The sequence below is a fragment of the Arachis stenosperma genome, chromosome 2 (genome assembly GCF_014773155.1).
Source record: "Arachis stenosperma cultivar V10309 chromosome 2, arast.V10309.gnm1.PFL2, whole genome shotgun sequence".
In the NCBI taxonomy this organism is placed as follows: Eukaryota; Viridiplantae; Streptophyta; class Magnoliopsida; order Fabales; family Fabaceae; genus Arachis; species Arachis stenosperma.
The window spans coordinates 11804055-11825714 of NC_080378.1; the positions used below are offsets into that span (position 1 = coordinate 11804055).

At 27.8% G+C, this 21660-nt stretch overlaps 1 protein-coding gene across 1 annotated transcript; it reads right to left on the reverse strand.

Annotated features, from left to right (window-relative positions):
• Positions 1–8568: 8568 nt before the first annotated feature.
• Positions 8569–11028, reverse strand: LOC130960639 (FCS-Like Zinc finger 8-like). Its single transcript, XM_057886084.1, has 3 exons — positions 10497–11028; positions 9545–10383; positions 8569–8890 (listed from the first exon to the last, which is right to left on the reverse strand). The coding sequence occupies exons 2-3, from the start codon at positions 10327–10329 to the stop codon at positions 8815–8817; spliced, it is 861 nt and encodes a 286-aa protein (XP_057742067.1). The 5' UTR covers positions 10330–10383; positions 10497–11028; the 3' UTR covers positions 8569–8814.
• Between the last annotated feature and the right edge of the window lie 10632 nt (positions 11029–21660).

The window sequence follows — 21660 nt, forward strand, 5'->3', positions numbered from 1 at the left end:
TGTGAACATTTCTAGTTAGTTAGTTAGTTACTATGAATAAGGCCTTGTTTGGATGTATTGATATAGATAATGAAATGAGAGAAGAATGAAGACTCTGAGTGGTTTAATTTGTTATGACCCACTTTCTAATAAGACTTGAAGTGGAAAGTGGCCGATAATGTTTGTGGATGGTCATTTATATAAAGACACCGTGACAATATTCTGTTTTACGAAATTACCCTCCACAAAACAATATTTATTTATGAAAAGTATTATAACACCATCAAAATTTATTAATTTTTATCATCAATTAATTATAATTTTTTAAATAATATATTTGATTCGACAGGTTAATGACTAATTCATTCTATCGTAAATTTGAGTTCGATTTAATTATTTATAGCTAGCTAATAATTTAATTTATTACATGCATAAAGTGAGAATTTCATTTAGTTACATCTTTTATATGATATGCTAATGACACCATTTATATATTTTCAAATTTCAATCATACTTTAGTGATGAGTTATGACAAAATTAAAGTAGAAATTTCATTTATTTTATTTTTTGGTGTATATGTATACAGTATATAAAATAGTAATTATGGATCTCAATATGAGTAATACAGATTTTAATTACAAAACAATTTAGAGCAATGTTAATTTATATAGTTCAACCAACGAGTGTCTAGATGATGGACCGGACATGGTAAATAATTTTAATTTAAAATTCAACTATTCATGGACTATTTTTAACAATTAACAAGAATACTGTTGATGACTTCCGTCAAAAAGAAATAAATAAAAATACCAACTTTAGTTCAAGATAAACATTAAATTCTCGCTTTTCTCAAGATTAAAATACTATACATTGTACTAAAGGCATATATATGAAGAAAGTAACGGAAGTATAATAAAATTGACTTACGTGACTTCAATTCGGAACCAAATCTTTTTGAGAGGAATGATTTATGATTTATCATGATCAGAATAAAAGTATGGTGTGTGAAGAATGGCATTGCTTGCTTATGCTTTTCTTTTGTCCGCAGGAATAATCTTGAAAAGGCTTTGAGACCAAATAAAAAGAATAAGAATAAGAATAATCCGTATTAATTTTGGGTTAAAGGAATTGAATTGGAATGATGTGATGTTGGTGCTAATTAGTTATATTTTGTGTTTGTGGTTCGTATAAATTCACCAATATGTGTTGCCTACGCAGCTTAGCTTTAAAACTTAGGATAATTTTATTATTATTCTTTGACACAAAGATAAAAATAAAGTAAAATTAAAAAAAAATGAAAGTGATTCCCCATTGAAAATTGAATTGTCAGACTCCACTTTGGGTATGGAATGAAGGCTCAAACCCAAACAACCCTAAATTATATATTAGAAACTTTATTAACTTGGATTTTATTTAGGTTTAATAATTATTTTGTATCTATAATTTTATCATATTTATAATTAGATTTTTATACTTTTTTATAAAATTAGTCTTTATATTATTTTTAATTTTGTAATTATATTTTTGTTATGTAAAAAATATTAAAATTAACAGAATATTCTTTTAAAAAGTAATGTAAAAATTTAATTAAAAAAATATAAGAATCTAATTATAAATTTAATAAAATTATAAAATAAAATAATTAAATTTTTTATTTATTATAGATAGTGTGATGATCTGTCTATATATATATATTCAATCAACAAGCCCATAATAGTGTTAATCGATTATAATATAATTATTTAATATATATTCTTAAAATAATATTTTATATTATCAATATATAAAAATAATACATTATTAAATAATTTTTTGTTATTAGAATAATCTATTTATTGTTGATGAATATAATTATTATAATTATATACTCACTTAATTCATTAATAAAATTATCCTGTATTTATAAGAAGAAAATGAATGAAGTTTTATATATAAAATAAACAATGAAAGAAAACCTAATTGTTGCTTGGACTTTGAAACAATGAAAGTTGAAGATTGTGGTACAACTACAACTACAACATGTGACTAATCTTTAAAGGAGGTCCCTCACTCTCACAAAGTGACAGTCTTGAGGCCTTTTGATGTAAGAAAGCATCTTTTTTTTTTCAGTATCTTTTTATTTTATTTTTTTATAAAAAAAGTTAAAAATAAAAATAAAAAACAAAATACTTTTTCAGTATTTTTTTATTTTTATTTATTTTCACTACTTAAAAATTTGTTAATTGACCAATAAATTATTATATACACAAGACAAAATTCAAATCTCATACTAATTTTTTATTAGATTTCTAAAGCATTGTATAATAATAAAAAATATTAACGTATAAATTTGGTTTTTCACTTGTTTCTCTTTTTATTATGAAGAACTTTCAAACTCTAAATGCCCAAAAACATTTGAGGTGAAAATTCACGTACAGTCGACTTCGCATAAAATTGATAGTTGAGAACGGTTAGATAATTTAACTAATTTGACTAAATTTTCATTTAACGACTCTTAACTTTTAATTTCACGTTAAGTCGACTGCAACTAAGTTTCCACCAACATTTGATCATCTAGTGATCCAACATATGTTGGCATGATCTCTCTTTAGGCTTAAAATTTAGAGTATTTTAATAATATTTTCAGTTATATACACATTCACGGACACATCGGGTTCATTATTCACTAATCACCAATTAGGGTACTTTTTTGAATCCAGGTACACTTTGTGTGAGGCTCAGGATCTCACCCACTTGAGATGGTAAAACATTCCACCGTCCAAAAAAAAAGGGGGGGGGGGGGGGGATGTTAAAAAATTAGTTATTCTCCTAATGGCTCATTTTGAATTGTCATTTGTGACTTTTGTTTTTTGTCAAAGTAATTTCAGTCGAATATTTAATCTTCAGATAAAAAAAAAACAAAATAAAAACCTTGTTTGGGCCTTAATCATAACTACGACTAAGAGTATGATAATTTTTTCTTTTCCCGAAAAGAATGATATAATTGCTGGGACAAAAACTAGAAACAAAATTGAAAATTATTGAGAAAGAGAAAGATTAAAAAAATTCTTTTAGGCTTTTGGTCATTTTTATTTTGGGTATTACAATCATACAATGTACACACTAGACACTACGAATAAGTTCCCAAGTTTTATTTTATTTGGTTTGCAAGGCTGGAGATTAACTAACTGAACTAGGCCTTGAATTCCTTGGGCTTTCTTATGCTTAAATTTGAGAAACAGTTTATTACCAAAAAACAATTGAGAAACAGTTCATCATCATTAAAAATCAGAGCAAGTCTTTTGTGTAATTGTGAGTGATGTGACCACCAACTTTTATATGTAACTTTTTTTTTCTCAAAATTATTTGATAAAGTGTGATCTTTTATCGTTAAATTTTTTTTTATTAACCTAAGATCAAAGGTGATTGATTAATTGATTAAATTTTGTTTTAATTAGCAAAATATATTTCCAACATATATGGAAAAAAACAGGAAATAGATTCTTTTAATTTTTTTTGTCAATTATTTGATAAAGTGTGATCTTTTATCTTATATTTTTTAAATAAAATAAAAAATATATAAGAAAAAATATTTTTTTCTGACTTTTATTATTTTTTGGTGACTTATAAGAGAAGATATTAAATGATAAATATTATACTTTATTAAATGAAAAGTGCTAGGAAATCAGTAGAATTTATGATGTTTAGCCATCAATTAGCTATCATTAATATTTTCAATGGTGTGAGATGACATCTAATAGTGTAAGATTAATCATTTTTTTTATGGTTAAATACTAGCCAAATTTCAACAAAAATGTTAGTCCCTAGACTTTTTCTTATTAAATAATTGAAAAAAATAAAAAGATTCATTTCCTACTTTTTTTTTTCATGTGTACACTAGAAACATATTTTGCTAATTAAAATAAAATTTAATCAACCAATCAATCACCTTTAATTTTGGTGTACTAGAAATTTTTTTTCCAAGCACTCTACACCTCTTAAATCTATTATATATATATATATATATATATATATATATATATATATATATATTATATATATATATATATATATATATATAATATATATATAAAGGAATCCGAAGAAATTTAGTGCATAATTTTTTTTCGAAAATATCCTTCTCAAATATTCATCATAAAAAAAATTCGTTATTTATGTATAAAATTTGAACACAAAAACTCCTCATAGAAAAATATCATACTTTCCCTCTTAACCATCAAAGTTTATTACTGATACTAGTATAATATGGATTTCACACATTGTCAAATAGCACAAGAAAATGAGTAATTTCATTTTTTAAAAAAAAGTTACAAAAATGATTTGTTTTCATGAATTGACTTGGTGGTTGAGCTTATCTACTACTTACTAGTTACTACATACTTTTGCTTTTGCTTTTGTCTTTGGGATTATTACACACATGACACATAGATGATATCCCTTTCCTTCATCAAAATCCGAAGTGAAATATGTCACAAAAATGTGAATGAAGTTCATTTCCGACCACCCTATCCTAATTAAATTAACAAGTAACATTGACAAATGGCAAAGAAGTCACAATCCTTTCAGTTAGGTTCCTTTTGTTTGTTCTTGTTTATCATTAATGCATGGAGCATCTTAGGCTTTAGCACATAAGAGTGCCACTTTTTATCTCTTTTATTGCTTATTATTTGGGTCCCAATTAATCTTATTGTGTGTTGGGTTTTTTTCAAGCCGAGTCCGCAGCACGTCGCATACTTGAATAGTAACATTAATGTTTATTTCTCGTATCTTTAACAAAAATTTAATTATAAGAATGTGATGCCACAAATTTAAATAAAGCCAAACAAAACTTATTACAAGAAAAAAATATTTTTATTATGTATTTATTTATAAATATATGTATTATTTAATTTATTTTTAATATATATTTTATATTTTAATGTATATTCTATATAAATAATTAATTTAATAATTATTTTTTATGTATATATATATATATATATATATGCGAAAATTAGTAATTACGTACCTACAGTCTCAATAAACTTAAATTCTAATTTAAAACTTTCAATTCTTAAACCACAAACACAAATGGAATCAAAGTGTTTTTGTTGTGATAATTTAAATTAAAAACTCAAACTTCATAAATTTTAGGGCAATTTATTATAATAAATAATGTAGCATCTATTATTATCAGAATGCATAAAATGAATAACGGATAGCAAAATATATTTTTTTCATAATTTATGTAAACTGCGACAGGGGTCCCACGGTTTACGGATACACGTAATCCGCTATAGGGGTGTTGTGAATTACGTGCTAGAGGAAATAAGCATAAACCGCGACAGGGGTGTCGCGATTTACGTGTGAATGACTACTGTGCATAAACCATGATAGGAGTCTAGCGGTTTATCTAGAGATTCTCACAGAGGAGCACAGTCGGTTATGACGTGCATGTACTTGCTTGATATACTTCGCCGTCATTGAGTGGCACCAGGTGGATATGGTGCTGCCATAGCTGGGTGGCGTTCAGCACGAGCCTGAGTCGGCCTCGAATATAGACTAGCTCCATGCCAAGGATGGGAGGGGTGGGGACAGATGGTTCCCGAGCTACTATCAGGTATGACACCTTAGTTGGCAGAACAGGGTTGATGTTGTCCTGAGTATCTCCCGGGTGCCTGATCTCGGGCCGTTCGCAGACTTTCTGCGATGGTGGTACAGAGTGTCCCATAGGTTTCTGTCGCCGGATTCATTGATTGCCGATCCTAGGGCCGAGGAGATCAGTCAGGATGTTGTTCAGAGAGGGTCGTCACAGGCTCCTTCTGGAGTTCCGATGCCGGACGTGCCTGATAACAGGCGTGTCGAGCGGCGACGACGCGTTGGTACTTGAGCTACAGATCGGGAGTGGCGATGGTTGGATGACATGATTCAGGATGACAGATCTTGTGGCGACGGAGTCGGACATGCCGATCACCGTGTCCGGCGTTGTCGTCCTCAGCGTCGGGGTGGTTAATCAGGGGTCGTATCTGGTGGTCCTGGTGATAGACCCATTGAGCAGGCAGCGCCGGAGACCCAGGAGGTTCCTCTTACACATGTTTCGAGCTCTCAGATATACCATGAGATCCATGGACAGATGTATGATGACCTGGCGGGTCTGACTTTCACGATGGATATGGACCACGAGGTTGGGAGTTCACAGTTCTATTCTGACTTTGCAGATCTCATCCGGAATGATGACCCTCCGCATTTTCAGTAGCAGGCCCCACAGGATCAGGTTTTGGAGACCCAGCCCCAGATGGACGTTTCGTAGGGGTATCGCCCAGATATGGAGGACATGCAGCGGTACCAGCCGCAGATGCCTGACCCTCATGGGTTCCATCCCCGGTTTCATGTAGACCTAAATGAGCCTGCTGGCAGCCCGTATTACAGTTGGTTGGGCATGGGAGGGACGCCTCTATCTGCATATGGCGTGGGCATGCCCGTCGATCCTCCAGCACATCAGCGGCAGAGGCCAGCCAGAGTGAGATGGACCGCTCAATGTGGTATAGAGTCGCATCTCCTGGGCGCGTTTAGACATGACTCTCACGAGGAGAATGAGGACAGGTAAGAGTCGTAGCTTACTATTTTATGTTTTCATTGATGATACCTATGTATGTCAGATTTGTCATGTAATTTTGTATTATATGTGTTTGTACTTAGTTTATTTCCATGAAATTAGGTGTGTGTTATGTATGTTTTTGTTAAACATATACTTAATTTTTTTTATCTTTATGCAAACTGCTCACTAACGCATAAACCGCTAGACTCTTCTCACGATTTATGCACAATAGTCATTCTCACGGTTTATCCTCTAGCACGTAATCCGTGACACCCCTATAGCGGATTACGTGTATTCGTAAACCGCGAGACCCCTGTCGCGGTTTATATAAATTATCGAAAAAATACATTTTGATATCCGTTTTTTATTTTATCCATTCTGATAATAATAGATGCTATATTATTTATTATAATAAATTGTCCTAAATTTTATGAATAATTGTATTTTTTCTATCAAAAATAAATTAACTGTCAATATAATTTATTAATAATTTTTTTAATAATTATAATACCACTCAAACTAATTTTTATATTAAATAATTAGATTACAAATAAAATAAAAATTCTAACAACTAATACTATAGCTAATCATTTAATTAATATGAACAAATTATTTCAAATTATATATATACACCAATGCCATATAACTTTTTAGGTAAATTATATATTTAAATAAAATAGAGGTTAAGATTATCCAAATACAACAAATAAAAATTAGTTACACCTAGATATTGTAACAACTCTATCTAAACTACTAATTGGTTATATCTAGATATCAAAGCATGAAAAACTCATAAATAGCTAAATGTTTGCACGGTGTATGAAGAAAAAATGACGAATAAAACCTTGTAACTCATATAGCGATTTATACAAAATATTTTTTTAACTTCAAATTACATCTAAAAAAATTAATTTATTTACAGAAGATAATAACAACACTCTTATTTGATAATGCCTCATTTTTTGTACAAATTCATACAAACCGTAATACATTATTAAAATAGAAATGACGTTATTATCTTCTATAAATAAATTAACTTCTTTTAACTTTAATTTAGAGATCAAAAAAATATCCGTACATAAATCGTGATAGATTACAAAATTTTATTATTCACTTTGTTTTCTTCATAAACCACACGAACGTGTAGCAATTTATGAGTATTTTGTGTTTTAATATAATCCACGATTGTTAAAAAAATTTACATAAAAATTATTAAACCTCTTTAAATAGTAGCGATTTACATAAGAAAAAATTTAAAGACCAATATTTTTATTAAAATTTGACTAACACTTAATTAATAAAAAAATAAATAATCTCATATTATAAAAATATTAATAATAATTAATTAATAATTACAAATCACAAAACCTGAGTTTTTACATAAAATTATTACACAGCTCAAATGTAACCAATTCTTATGTTACATGATTCCCTCCCCCCCCCCCCCTTCTTTAGGTGCATAATCTTACTTTAATAATGATGAACCCATTTATTTAAATAAATTTATTCAAACTTCTTTTATTGTCATTTTTTCTTGCCAATGGAAAATCATGAATTTGGCATTGTTATAATGGATTTTTTGAAAAAGTTTGTGATTTTTTCTCCCCATTACCCCTATCAAAGATTTTCTTAAGCATAAACTAATAATAATAATAATAATAATATATTCAATCATGATTTTTAAAGTGTAATTACTCTATCATCTGTATGTATGTATTATTTCTTTCTGTCAATGTCAGATTTTTAAAGTATAATATAGTATATAGCTTGCTGGATTTTTTCTCAATCCAGGGGCAATAATAATTGAATACAAGTCACATAGGGAATCTTGAGGGGAAAAAATAATAATTAATTTGGTCCCCATCCACAATAATATATGTATGATCACCATCAATAGGATAAGAAGAAAAAAGAAGACACTATTTTTGGTCATATACATCATCATCATCATGTCATCTGCTTCAGCATGAAACAAGGGGGAGAAAACCATGAGCAAAAATAAAATAAAAAAATAAAAAAATAAAAATTATTACTCATTAATTTCTTGAAAAAAAACTCTACATCCTCATCTCTTATCTCTCTATTTGCATGGATGGGAAAAGAAAAACAAAACAAAAAACCACAAAACTTCAAAAAGGGGTTGAAAATTCGTGACTAGCTTAATTAGGTTGATTATCCTCATCATGAAATTGCAACACTTTTCTTAGGCCGTTGGGAAATGAGTGAAGTCAAAAATGATATCCTTTATCATCAAATTATTATAAATTTTCTGCTGCACCATCTAACACCATCTCTTTGTGGCGGCATTCTTCGCAGCAGAAGGCTTTGTCCCCTCTACCAAAAAAAAAGAAAAAAAGAAAAAAAATGAATTCATACCAAAATTATATTATAAGAATATAAGACAAAAAATGAATCAAAGAATCTACTTATTAATTAATAATGTTGATTATTGGCTAGGGTTGTGTATTTCTAATGATTTATATAGATATGACACCATAAGATTAGGTAAAATTTAATGGATTCTAATGTCAGAGAAGGTACAAATTAACCGAACAAAATAAGAACAAAAAATAAATAAAAGTAAACACTTTATTTTTATTATTTATAACTTCAAAAACATTAAGTCTATGCATGAGTCCTTTCAAATATATATTATCTAATTAATTTAAATTTAGCATCATCATTAATAAGAGAGTATACAACTTACACTTATAATTAATTCAACAAAAATGTTATTTTTACACTAAAATCAGCCACCACTAACCACTACTGTATTTATATATAAATATATGTGTGGTTTAATTTATTTTCAATATGTAATTATATTCTAGCATATATTTTATACTAATGACTGATTTTAGTATACATGTAACACAACTCTTAATTCAAATACATATTTATATAGATGATTTATATTTAAAAAAAAAAGAAAAGAATATAGCATAGAGAAAATTAAAATTAAAGAAGCTAAGAATAATGTTTATATACCTGTAAATGAAGATGTCTTTTGTGTGTTCAAGATGCTTCTTGCAAGTGTAACAAAAGCTGAGAAAATTATTGAGTGAAGCTATTGTTGATGATGAAGAAGAAGAAGGAGAAGAGTAGTAGGTTTCCACAATGCAGTTATCAACAAATATATGAGTCTTTCTTGGATTAGGACCATTATGTGTTGTCACACATGTGTATTCCTCACTAAGCTCCATCTCACTCAAATTCATCATAACAAATGATGATTCTGAAGAAGAAGAACAACAATAAGAATAAGAACAACAACCCTTATTACTATTATTATTATTATTATTATTATTGGTTTTCACTCTAAGCTGAGTTCCAAAGAGGATATTATTATTGTTGTTGTTGTTTCCAGTATTCTCATGATGATTATGATGAATTGGATCATCATCTTTGAGGGTTCCAACAAGAGCAAGACCAATTCTTTCTTTTGAATAATTCCTAGTCTTGTTCTTGTTGGAAGAGTGCAATATTCTTGGGGATATGTTATTCTCATATGAGAATGGAATATTATCCCTAAGTGGGGAGAGTACTGTTTTTGTATCAAGAATTGATGTTGGGCTTGGTAAGGCTTCAATTCCTGAGAGACATTTCATAGTGAAATCTCTCAATTTTGGTAGGGAACAAAATAGAGATGGAATTGTGGTTTTTTTTTCATCATAATTTGTTTTTGGTGATTGAGAATTATTTTGGTGATTATGATGATCAGAAATTAAGTTTGGCTTGTTCATAGCCCTTGATCTTCTGTTCCTTAGTAGCATAATATAATTCCCTTCCTCCAAGGTCCACCCCAGAAAACAAACTAAATTTTCACACTGAAAAAATTGCAACAAAAAAATTAATAACAGTAATCAAATATATAATTCAAAAAGTAGAAAATATAATAATACAAACAAAATTAGATACTATGTGTTGAACATGAACTTACCAATACTATAGGTTGAGTACTTGAGTGATGTTATATTATACAAAGAAATCAACTATGTATATGTGATGAAATTGAACACTTGAGGATTATTCAAGGACCCTTTTAGTGTTGGCTGCAAAAAAGAAAACAAAAAAAGGAATCTAATTGAAGTGGGAATGTTTCTGAATTTGTGACAAAGTTGGTTTGAAACTAACTGAACTGAACTGAAACTACTTCTTCTCAAACTCTGTTAGATATGAAAAATAAAGTTAAACTAGATAAAACCAAGAATAAAAAAAGAAACAAATTAAAAAGCTTCACTTGTTAATTTTTCCTTTCATGAAAGTAGAAGAAAAGAATTTATTCTCCTATCATAATCATAAACTGTTGTTGGTGCAACATGTAATGCAAGAACTGTGTTTGCTAGAAGATTTTTTTTTTCTTCTATTAATTTTGATTCTATAACTTCATGGTTAGAGGAAATAGAAAGAGAATAAAAAAAAAGATAGCTAGAGAGATAGAGAAGCTTTTTTGATCTTTCAGTTAAGATAGAGAGGGATGGAGAGAGACATGTTTTGAAATAAAGATAATGGCTTTTAAAGGAAGGGAGAGGAACCAAAAGAAAGAAAAGAAACAAAGTAAGAACGTTGTTGTGTGCATGACAAATCAAACTTTACTAATAACTTCAAAGTTTTGCTTTCATATATCATTATCAATCTCACCTTTTATTTTATTTATTTATCTATTTTGTTCATTAGTGTTTAAAGTCGTAGTATATATACTCAATTTGCTCCATTGCTGTTTCATACGATTTTTATTTGTTTAAATACATATATTTTTTATTTTTCATTTTACATTATTTTTAAAAAATTTACAATAATTTTATTTATACATTATTTTACACTTTTGTATCCACTATTTACAAAATAAAAAATATTTTTTTCTATTTCAATTTTACAGTTATTATTATCATCATAAATATATTTTATCTAAATTCGTATTCACAGCATAATAAAAAAAGTATACAATATATAAAAATTAACGAGTACATACATGAAAATTAAGAATACAAAGTACAATTGGAATTAATGAGTACATGAAAATTAAAAATTATAATTTGATATTTTTTTTCAACATATATTAAGTTTTACTCTCTTTTTTAATTATTCTATTATCTTAATTTTAAACATTTATATTTTATTTATCATCTAATAAAGTATATCTATTATGAATAAACATAAATTACCCAGTCACCCCAAAAACGTAAATTACCCGAATAAAAATGAAACTAAGTAAATCGGTGTTGGTAGATGAATTTATCAATTCCAATATGAATTATTGTGGCCTACTCCTTTAATAAATAACAGAATTTGAAAATCTTTATGTTTGTCATTCATCCAAAAATGTAAATTATGGAGAGAGAGGAACTTCAAAAGTTTGTTTCTGTAACATAAATATTATTCTTCAATTACAAATTTGAGATAAGAGTGATAAAATAATGCTACCACCAATAGCAGTGACATTAAGGTAAAAACAATTATTTCCTATTTTATAGACAGTGAATATAAAATTGTGAGATAATTTATAAAAACATAATTTTTAAAAAAGTTAAATAAAATAAAAAATATTTTTTATTTAAATAGATAAAAAACTCTTATTTCTTATTATAAGAAATGACCTAATATATTATAAAGAAGTAGTGATTCTTTTATTATTAAATATTTAAAATATAAAAGATACATAACAAAAATGATTAATTTTTTAACAACACATTTTACCTGTTTAAAAATATTGTCTATTTGGCACTATGAGCCTTAGAATTTTATTTTTGATGATGTGACAAGGAAGATCGAAAACCACTAATTTATAAAATGTATTTATGGATAAGAGATAATTTTTATATTCTTATAAATCTAACTACACATTTAAATATTTATTTGGGCGCTATTAGATCAATAAAATAAGATATTTTTTAATAATTTTTTTTATTTTGTAGTGTGTTTGGTAAATTTTTAATAGTAAAAATAAAAACACTAAAAAATACAAAAATATCTTTTTTGAGAAACTACAATTTATATTTTTTTTAAATATTTTTTTTCTTAAAAAAAGATGTTTTCACATAATAAATTAACAAAAAATATTTTTATCTTATTTTATCCAAACATAATTGATAGATTTTTTTGAAATAAAAAACTCAACACAGTGACGTGGAGCATTTAGAAAGTCCAGAGTTACAATACAAACACTAAACAAAAAATAGTAGTTATCTCCAACATTACCATCAACAACTAGACGGAACAAAGCCAACCCACTCTTTGTAGCTCCTACTCGACTTGGTAATAACTTCCGCAACGCATGTTTCTTGATTCCTGAAAATCCTGGCATTTCTTTCCAACCATGTATTTCAAATGATAGCAAAAAATCAATCAACCACCTGTTACGTTCGACTTTTCTTACAAGAGCTCCTGTCCAACTCTCAAAGTGTTGTTTAATGGTTCCTGGAATAGACCAAAATTTATTATAGGCGTATAACCAAGCACACCACACCTGCCACGTGAACTCACAGCCAATGAATAAGTGAAAATCATTCTCAGTTTCTTTTTTACATAAAACACAAATCATATCCCTGTGAGGAGGTGTGATCAATAATGTCCAATCTAATCAATTTTTCCTTAATATTGACTCTGCCAACTAACACAAACTAGGTGAATAGCTCAACTCTTGGTGGTACTAGTCCTCTCCATATAGATCTAGTGAAACTATAACTCATAATGTCCTCCGGGAGAATCTCAGCCTGCAAAGCTTGCACAAATGAGTTAGTAGAGTAAACTCCTGATCTATCAAATTTCCATACTATTATATCCTCCCTCTCACTTGTTAACCTGACAGATTGTAGAACTCCATGAAGTTGGTTAACTAATTCTAACTCCCATTGAAATAGTACCCTTCTCCAATGAAAGTTCCATATCCACTCCAACCCATCCCAAAATCCACAGTCCCCTATTACAGATCCGACTTGATTTGAAACCGAGAAAAGCCTTGGAAATACATCCTGCAGCACACCACATGGTAGCCAATTATCTTCCCAGAAATGAATTCTTCTACCATCTCCTAACTCTAATGATAACTCTCTGACCATCTTATCTCTCGCTTGTTGTCCTCTTATCTATAATTGACAAATGTCCCTCTAGGGACCCTTTGTATTAGGAACCGGATGACAAGAAAAAAGGACATTTGGATTCAAGTCATTGCAGGAGCACACAATTTTCTTCCATAATGGCAAATCCTCCTTTGAAAACCGTCACCACCACTTGAACAACAATACTGTATTCCAGAAGAGCACTGCATCGCCCACGCCCAAACCCCCAAAGCGTTTTAGAGCTTGCACAATATCCCACTTTACCAAAGGTACCCCATCCCTTCTGTCCTCATTACTCCACAAGAACCTTCTCTGTAAAGATATCAACTTATCTGCTACTGCTCTGGGCATCTTATATAAGCTAAGACAGTAAACCGGCAGACTATTAAGCACATATATGATGAGTACTAGCTTACCACCTTCATTAATCGTTTTGGCTTTTCACAGACTGAGTTTCTCTTCTATTTTGTCTATAATAGGTTTCCATGTCTTGACCAATTTCAGATTCGCTCCCAAAGAAATATCAAGATATTTGACTGGCAACGTTGCTTCCTTACACCCCAACAAGCTACACATCCTTTGTGACCACTCTCGCTCGCAATTAACCAGAATCAAGCTAGATTTATCAAAGTTAATACTCAAGTCAGACATCATCTCAAAACACTGTAGAAGCCACTTATAATTGCAAATAGTCTCCTCCTCCGAGGGGCAAAAAAGTATTATGTCATCCACAAATTGCAAGTAAGACAACTCAATATTGTCTTTTCCAACCAACAAAGGAGAGATCATTCCATGTCTTACTGCCTCTCCTACCATCCTATGAAGGACCTCAACAACAAGAACAAAAAGAAATGGAGAAAGAGGATCCCCTTATCTTAAGTCTCGTTCCATCTTAAAAGATTTAGAAGGCGAGCCATTTATCAAAACTGACATAGACGCCGTGCACACACATTCCTTGGCGAGTTTTCTGATGTACAATATCCACAAATTTTCATTTGACTCTATCGTAAGCTTTTTGAAAGTCCAGTTTGATTATTGCCGATTTCTTCTTTCTTTGCTTCAACCATTGCACAATTTCACACGCAATCAAAGCTGTATCATGAATCTTCCTTCCTTGCACAAATGCACTCTGAGTCTCCCCTACTAAGTCCGGCATTACCCTTCTCATTCTTTGCACTAACACCTTCGAAATGACCTTATACACATACCCTACTATGCTAATCGGTCGAAGATCTTTAATCTCCCTTGCTCCCACAAACTTCAGAGCCAGAACCACCCATGTAACATTAGAATCTCTTGGTAGCTCAGCTGACTGGAAGAAATCCATGACAGCTGCAGTAAACTTAGGACCAATTTTCTCCGAACACTTCTTTATAAAGTTCATATTGTAGCCATCACAGCCAGGGACCTTAGACGACTCGCAATCCCAAACTGCTTCCTTTATTTCGTCAGCCAAAGGCATCCTCTCTAAGTCTGTAGCGTCCTCTTCCTGTATCTTGTTAACTAGGCCATCTCGAATACCTACCAAAGGTGATGCTTCCTGATGATACAAGTTCTTGTAAAAATCTCTTATTGCACTCTTAATCCTGGCTTGATTCCTCACCAATCTACCACTTATCACTAACGCATCAGTCCGATTACTTCATAGATAAAAAGATCTTTTTACATGAGTTATCCAAATATAAAATTACTTTTGCTTTTGTAAAAGATCATTTAAAAAAAAAGATCATTAAAAAAAGATCTTTTTTAAAAATGGCATCCAAACTCAACAAAAAACCACTTTCATTACATCAACATGTAAAACACACGCTTCACTTATGCAAACTCTTCGCATTCTTTCTTCTTCTTCGTGTTCTTCCTTATTCTTCATCGCATTCCTCTTTCTTCGTCTTTACATTCTTTCTTCTTCTTCGTATTTCTCCTTCTTCATCGCGTGTTTTCTCTCAATTGTCGTCCTTTTACCGCTGTTGTTGTTGCTCCAATTTTTTCTTTTTCTCCTTGTAATTGAGGTTCATTTGGATGCAGAAATGAATTCGATGTATTTTTATTGATGATTGAGTCCTTTTGACTGCTTGTTCAAATCTGAACTAATTTCGATTCATTTGTGTGTTAATTGAGGTTTACTTGATACTACTGATAAGTATTGACTAAATGTTTTATTCTTTAAGTAATTTCGATTCATTTTTTAGTTTAATTTTGATTCATTTGTGAATTAATTGAGGTTCACTTGATGCTGCTATTAAGTATTGATCAAGTTTTTTATTCCTTAAGTAATTTTGGTTCATTTTTTAGTTTATTTGAGGTTCATCTGGATCCAGACATGAATTCAATGTGTTTTTGTTGATGATTTTTTGACCATTTGCTCATAACTGAACTAACTAAATAAAATGAAGTGGAATCTAATGCAATTGAATAAAGTGATAATGTATAATTTCATTCTTTTTTGTTAAAAAATTTAGTCAATACTTATCAGCAGCATCAAGTGAATCTCAATTAGCACACAAATGAACTGAAATTAGTTCAGATTTGAACAAACAGTTAAAAAGACTTAATCATTAATGAAAACATATCGAATTCATTTTTGAATCCAAATGAACCTCAATTAAACTAAAAAATGAACCAAAAGTACTTAAAGAATAAAAAATTTGGTCAATACTTATCTGTAACATCAAGTGAACCTCAATTAATACACAAATGAACCGAAATAAACTAAGAAATAAACCGAGATTATTTAATGATGGCATAAGAGAAAATCAGAACTAATAAAGATGTTAGTAAATATTGGTGTTATTGGTGATGACAATAACGGAAAAAAAAACACAACATTAAGGGAGGAGAGAAAAAGAAGAAAAAATTTGCCTTGTGCGAATTTAGAAGAGAAAGAAAAAGCAAAAGAAGGAAAAAAAGAACGTGAATACATAAATTTAAAAGAAGAAGAAAAAAATAAGAGGATTGAAAAAAAAAGAAAAAAAAATAAAGAAAAACAAAAGAGAAGAAGACTTATAATTTAAAAAGTTGTAATAACAACTTGCTTAAATGTAATTACGTATTTTGTCTGAATATTTTATTTTTATAAGATATGTTAAGTTGTTTTCGTTAAATATAAAATTTGTATTTTTGTAACTGCTCCCTTTTGAGACATAAAATGTTGAAATAAATAATACTCAAGCAAATAAGTTGCATTGGGATGTTACATTCAACAAATTAAATCTATAATTTAATCATCAGCCGATCTCTTATGTATCAACTGATTTTAGAATTTTATATTCACTTCTTATATATTGTTTGAAGTTTATCCTTAAACATTAAGTAAGGAGCAATGTATTTCTTTTAAATTATATAAATTATTTTTTTTATTTTATTAAAATTTATATGAATAGTTGAAATTAAAACGAAGGAAAAATTATATATATAATATTTAAATTTTTAAATTAACTATATATATTATTTTTTATTAAAAAGAATAAAAACCTATAACCTACTATTTTATTTACTACCTCTATCATTTTATAATAAGATATTACACACTATTTTATCGTATTCGTTATCATTAGATATCTATTTTTTATTATAATAAAAATTTAAATACAGTCATTTTTATTTTTAAATAATTAAAATTTTTAATTAAATTATTATTTAATAATATTTAATTATTAATTTTATATAAATAAATTTACTGCACTTCAATAAAGAAAAGGAGGAACAGAGAACAATATGACTGATTTATTTATTTATTTTATCTTAGTGGAAAATGGGCAATAAGAAAAATGAACACATACAAGACTTTCTGTTCTATACACACCGCCATAGTGTGGTTCCTCCCATTCTCCAATTTAATTATTAAAATTTGTTTTTATCTGCTTCTTGTCCTTTTATGATCCCCTCATTCTCCGATCCAAGGTATTTTGTCCCCACTGTGTGGCGTTCCTTCGAATCAAACAAGGGCAATGAAACAATAGCAGCAATAATATAATTTAAATAATTTAATACTATAATTTTTTTATTTAAAATATGTGGAAGTCGGTATAGGTTATTAAAAGTCGAATTTGTTTGAATTTAGAAAAAAATAAAAACTGAACTGATTAAAAATTGGTGTATCTTTAATTGTGAAATAATAATTACAATACCAATTATTCTTTTTTTTCCTAAACAAAGCACTAATTCTTGGTGTAAAATAGCAATTATAATATGACCGAACATAAATTTAAAAATATTGACTATCAAATAGCGATAGTTTTTAACTATTGCCAAATAAATTTAAAAAACACAACGCTTTTTAAATAGCAGCAGTTTATGATCATCAGTAAAATGTCATCGAATTTAAGGTTGGTCAAATAACGACAGTTTTATATTAACTGACGCTATTTCTTAATTTTATTGCGATTGTATTAACAGTTTATCAAAATCGCTACGAAATTAAATCTCCACCCCATAAATCACCACGTTTCTAAAAACATCGATATATCATTTTGCAGCAATTTAAAACTGTTGTAAATCCATCAAAAAATCATCACAAACTTTTGTTTGTCTTGTAGAATTCATTTTGAAAAAAATATTTTTTAGTTTACAGTGGGCTAATTATTTTTAATTTTCTGAACAATCCCAAAAAATAAAAGTAATTTAAAAAATATAATATGTACATAATGTAATATTTGATCTGGAAATTTAATATGTATAATTTCAGCAATAATCTTTAATTCTTTACTTGATCTGAATAGAGATAAATTTTATTAGCATAAAAAAGAGAATTAGTCATTGATATATATAAGGAAACCTCGTATTATTAATTAAAAACCTTTTTTTTTTGTCTTCATGTGTTTTTCCTTGTTGTTAATCAAGGTGCTTTCAATTGATTTAACAACGTTGTGACATTTGTTGAATCATTTGAAAGGAATTTAATTTAGTCATTATTTTTATTATCATGAAGAAGTGCTGTATTATCTTGTTCTTATCCTACATTCAATGATTTGGATAAATTAAATATTTGTATAAACTTGTATAAATCAATTTATTTATAGCTAAACTTGTAAATGCAGAAACCTCTGTACATATTATAATTAATAGTAGGTTTAGCTTAACTATCAAGATCTGCAATTATTGTCTTGGTTTATAAATTATTATTATTGTGACATATATATAGTTCTACAATAATAAATATAACTTGTTGCACAAGTGCAACATCATCTGTCCCATGTGAAATATTCTGGACTGCAAAATTGGATCAACTTGGCATATATTTTAATTACACAATTTATTCATCGGACCTACGTTCTAAAGCTTATAATATAACACTAAAAAAAAAATTTAGTAGCAAACGTTTTTAATGGCAATAGAATTATAGTCATTATTTCTTTTAGTTAATTTAATTATTTTGTAATAATTATATATTTATTATTATTATATTATAATGACAAGTTATAATTTTTTTTCTATTAAAAAAGATATTTACGAACGATTATTATAATTACAACTAAACATTTTAACGATAAAATATAAGCTGACTAGTATATATATATATATATATATTACTGACTACTTTTATAAAAACTACTAATTGAATTTTTTAATGAAAAATGTACATAATTTAAATTTTTAATATATTTACTAAAAATTTAAAATTGCTTAATAATAATAATAATAATAATAATTGTTTTAACATAGGCCATAATTATATTGAGGAGTGTAAGTATATGTCATACTTATTATAATTAATAGGTTTTTGTGTATTGTAACTTGTAAATATATAGTTCGTAGGTTAGAAGTTAGTATATACTTTTCTTTTGGTAGAGATAATTGAAGTCATTTTTCAATGGCAGGCTAATATATATAAAGAGGCTATTCCTTATGGAACACCCTTGCTTATTAGGTTAGACCATTTGTGCAAACTATTGAGCTGTTTAGCATTTCAACAAACCAGCAACATATACACTTGCCCATATAGTAGTTGTAATAATAACTACTTCAATTTCTTTTTTTTTATTTTTAATACTCAAATAGAATTAAATATTCAAATAATCATTGATTATAATAGATTTTTCTCTTAATAATTGAATAAATCTCTATAGTTCACTGCTTATATTATTTTAAGTTCAAATTTAAATTTTATTATAATAATTTTTGATGTTCAATTTCAAGTATTATATTAATTTTTGGACTCTTTTTAATATTGAGTTAACGAGGAGTAAAATGTTGAGCTAACTCTAATTTACTACGCTAGACACAAAGTTAAATAATATTTGTTCATTTTAATTTAGTGTTTAAACAAGACAAAAAACAAAGTTGTTTTTGGATAAAAAAAAAGATAACACGATTTAGATATTCTATAAATTCTTTTTCATCTTCTCGTTTTATTTTGTTTATTAAATGCTAAAATAAAATAACATTGTTTAACCTTATATTTAGGGTGATAAATTAGAACTAATTCAACACTTCGTTCACTGATTCAATGTTAAAAATAATTCAGTAACTAATATAAAGCTTAAAGCTAAATCTCAAAATTGATATAATAAATTTTAGATTTGAAAGACTAAAATAATAAAAATTATAAATTTAAAAGACTATTTTAAAGATTTAGTCTACTAAAATTATATATTTCTTTCTTATATGATCCGTCAAATGAATATTTTGATGAAATGCTCAAATTATTCTTCTTATTAAAAATTTTTGTATTGCTATTTTCTATGTAAAGAACCCACCACCAGCAATCCCATTTCATTTCCTATATATACTATATACTACTCTTTAATAATTATCATATATGTCCACATTTAAGATAGGATTATTAGAACCCATCCGTCTCAAGTCTTATCAAATTATTCTTCATATATATTCCATTTCAAATTAAAACCCACTGCTTTCTTATGTGCCATGATTTCAATTCTAATTTCTAACCAGTATTTATTTTCCACCTTTTTTTTATCGTCTTTCTTTCTTTCTTTTCAAAAAAAAAAAAAAAAGATTATGTACTTTCAGATATACAATAGAGCTTTATGTTATGTACATGTGTTATTAAGACATGTATCAATTCATACTTCATTTATCATCAAATAAGAGATAAACTCAATTCAAATGAATTTTACATCCACATAATAATAATAATAATAATAATAATAATAATAATAATAATAATAATAATATCCAAGTTAATACAATATTAGTTTAATTATTTTATAATTTTTTATAATTAGTTAAATTTAATTATTAATTTTAAAATTATAGCGACCTCATTAAAAATCTGATAACAGATTATTTAAATCTATAATATAATATTCTAGGCATAATCTGTACATATAATGCACAAAACATTGAGTAGTGGGTTAAAGGCTTTTGTTGTTTTGGTGGGTGGTCCATCTACTGAATGAGAAGAAGTGGGGACAGAAATGGAAATAAAAAAAAAAAAAGAAGAAAAGATTTGAAAGGGCTTCAGATTGAGAAAGTGGTGGGGCCCAGATTGGCATCAGGTCCAGCCCAGTGACAGAAACGTACACTCTTAGTTGGACGCGTGGCTTATAACTTTCATGCAACGTATTCCCCTTTTTGGACTTTTAATAAATTATTTTTCCTAATAATATCTTCTAATCTGATATTAAAACTATGCTTGTTTGAAAAAAAATAGAGAAAAAGATAAAAAATAAAATAAAATAAAAAATCATTATTTTTTATTATTTGGTTAATGAAAAAAATTAAAGAATAAGAAAAAAGTTGAAAAATTTATCATTTTTTTAATATTAAAAATAAAATAAAAAATTAATTTTTTTATTTTTAATATTAGTTTTTTTATTTTTTTATATATTTTATAATATAAAAATAAAATTATTTTTTAATAATATCTTTTTTTATTTTTTTCATCCAAACATATCTAAAAAAAATAAAAAGCCACTCAATTTTTTTCTTTTATTTTTTTATTTTTTTATCCGTCACCATTTGAACTCTATTTAAGATTTTATTATTAGTACAAAATAAAATTTAAAATTTTAATATTTATTTAGACAAATAAGTGAATTATCTATTAAATTAATACAATTGATTGAACTTCTAACTCATTTA

What these genes read in the sequence shown, in the direction of transcription:
- LOC130960639 (XM_057886084.1), bottom strand. Translation starts at nt 10,329, where the DNA reads ATGCTACTAAGGAACAGAAGATCAAGGGCTATGAACAAGCCAAACTTA. An exon ending in AAAGACATCTTCATTTACAG is followed by an intron (nt 8,891 to 9,544) that starts GTATATAAACAT and finishes TTTTTTTGGTAG; the next exon opens with AGGGGACAAAGCCTTCTGCT.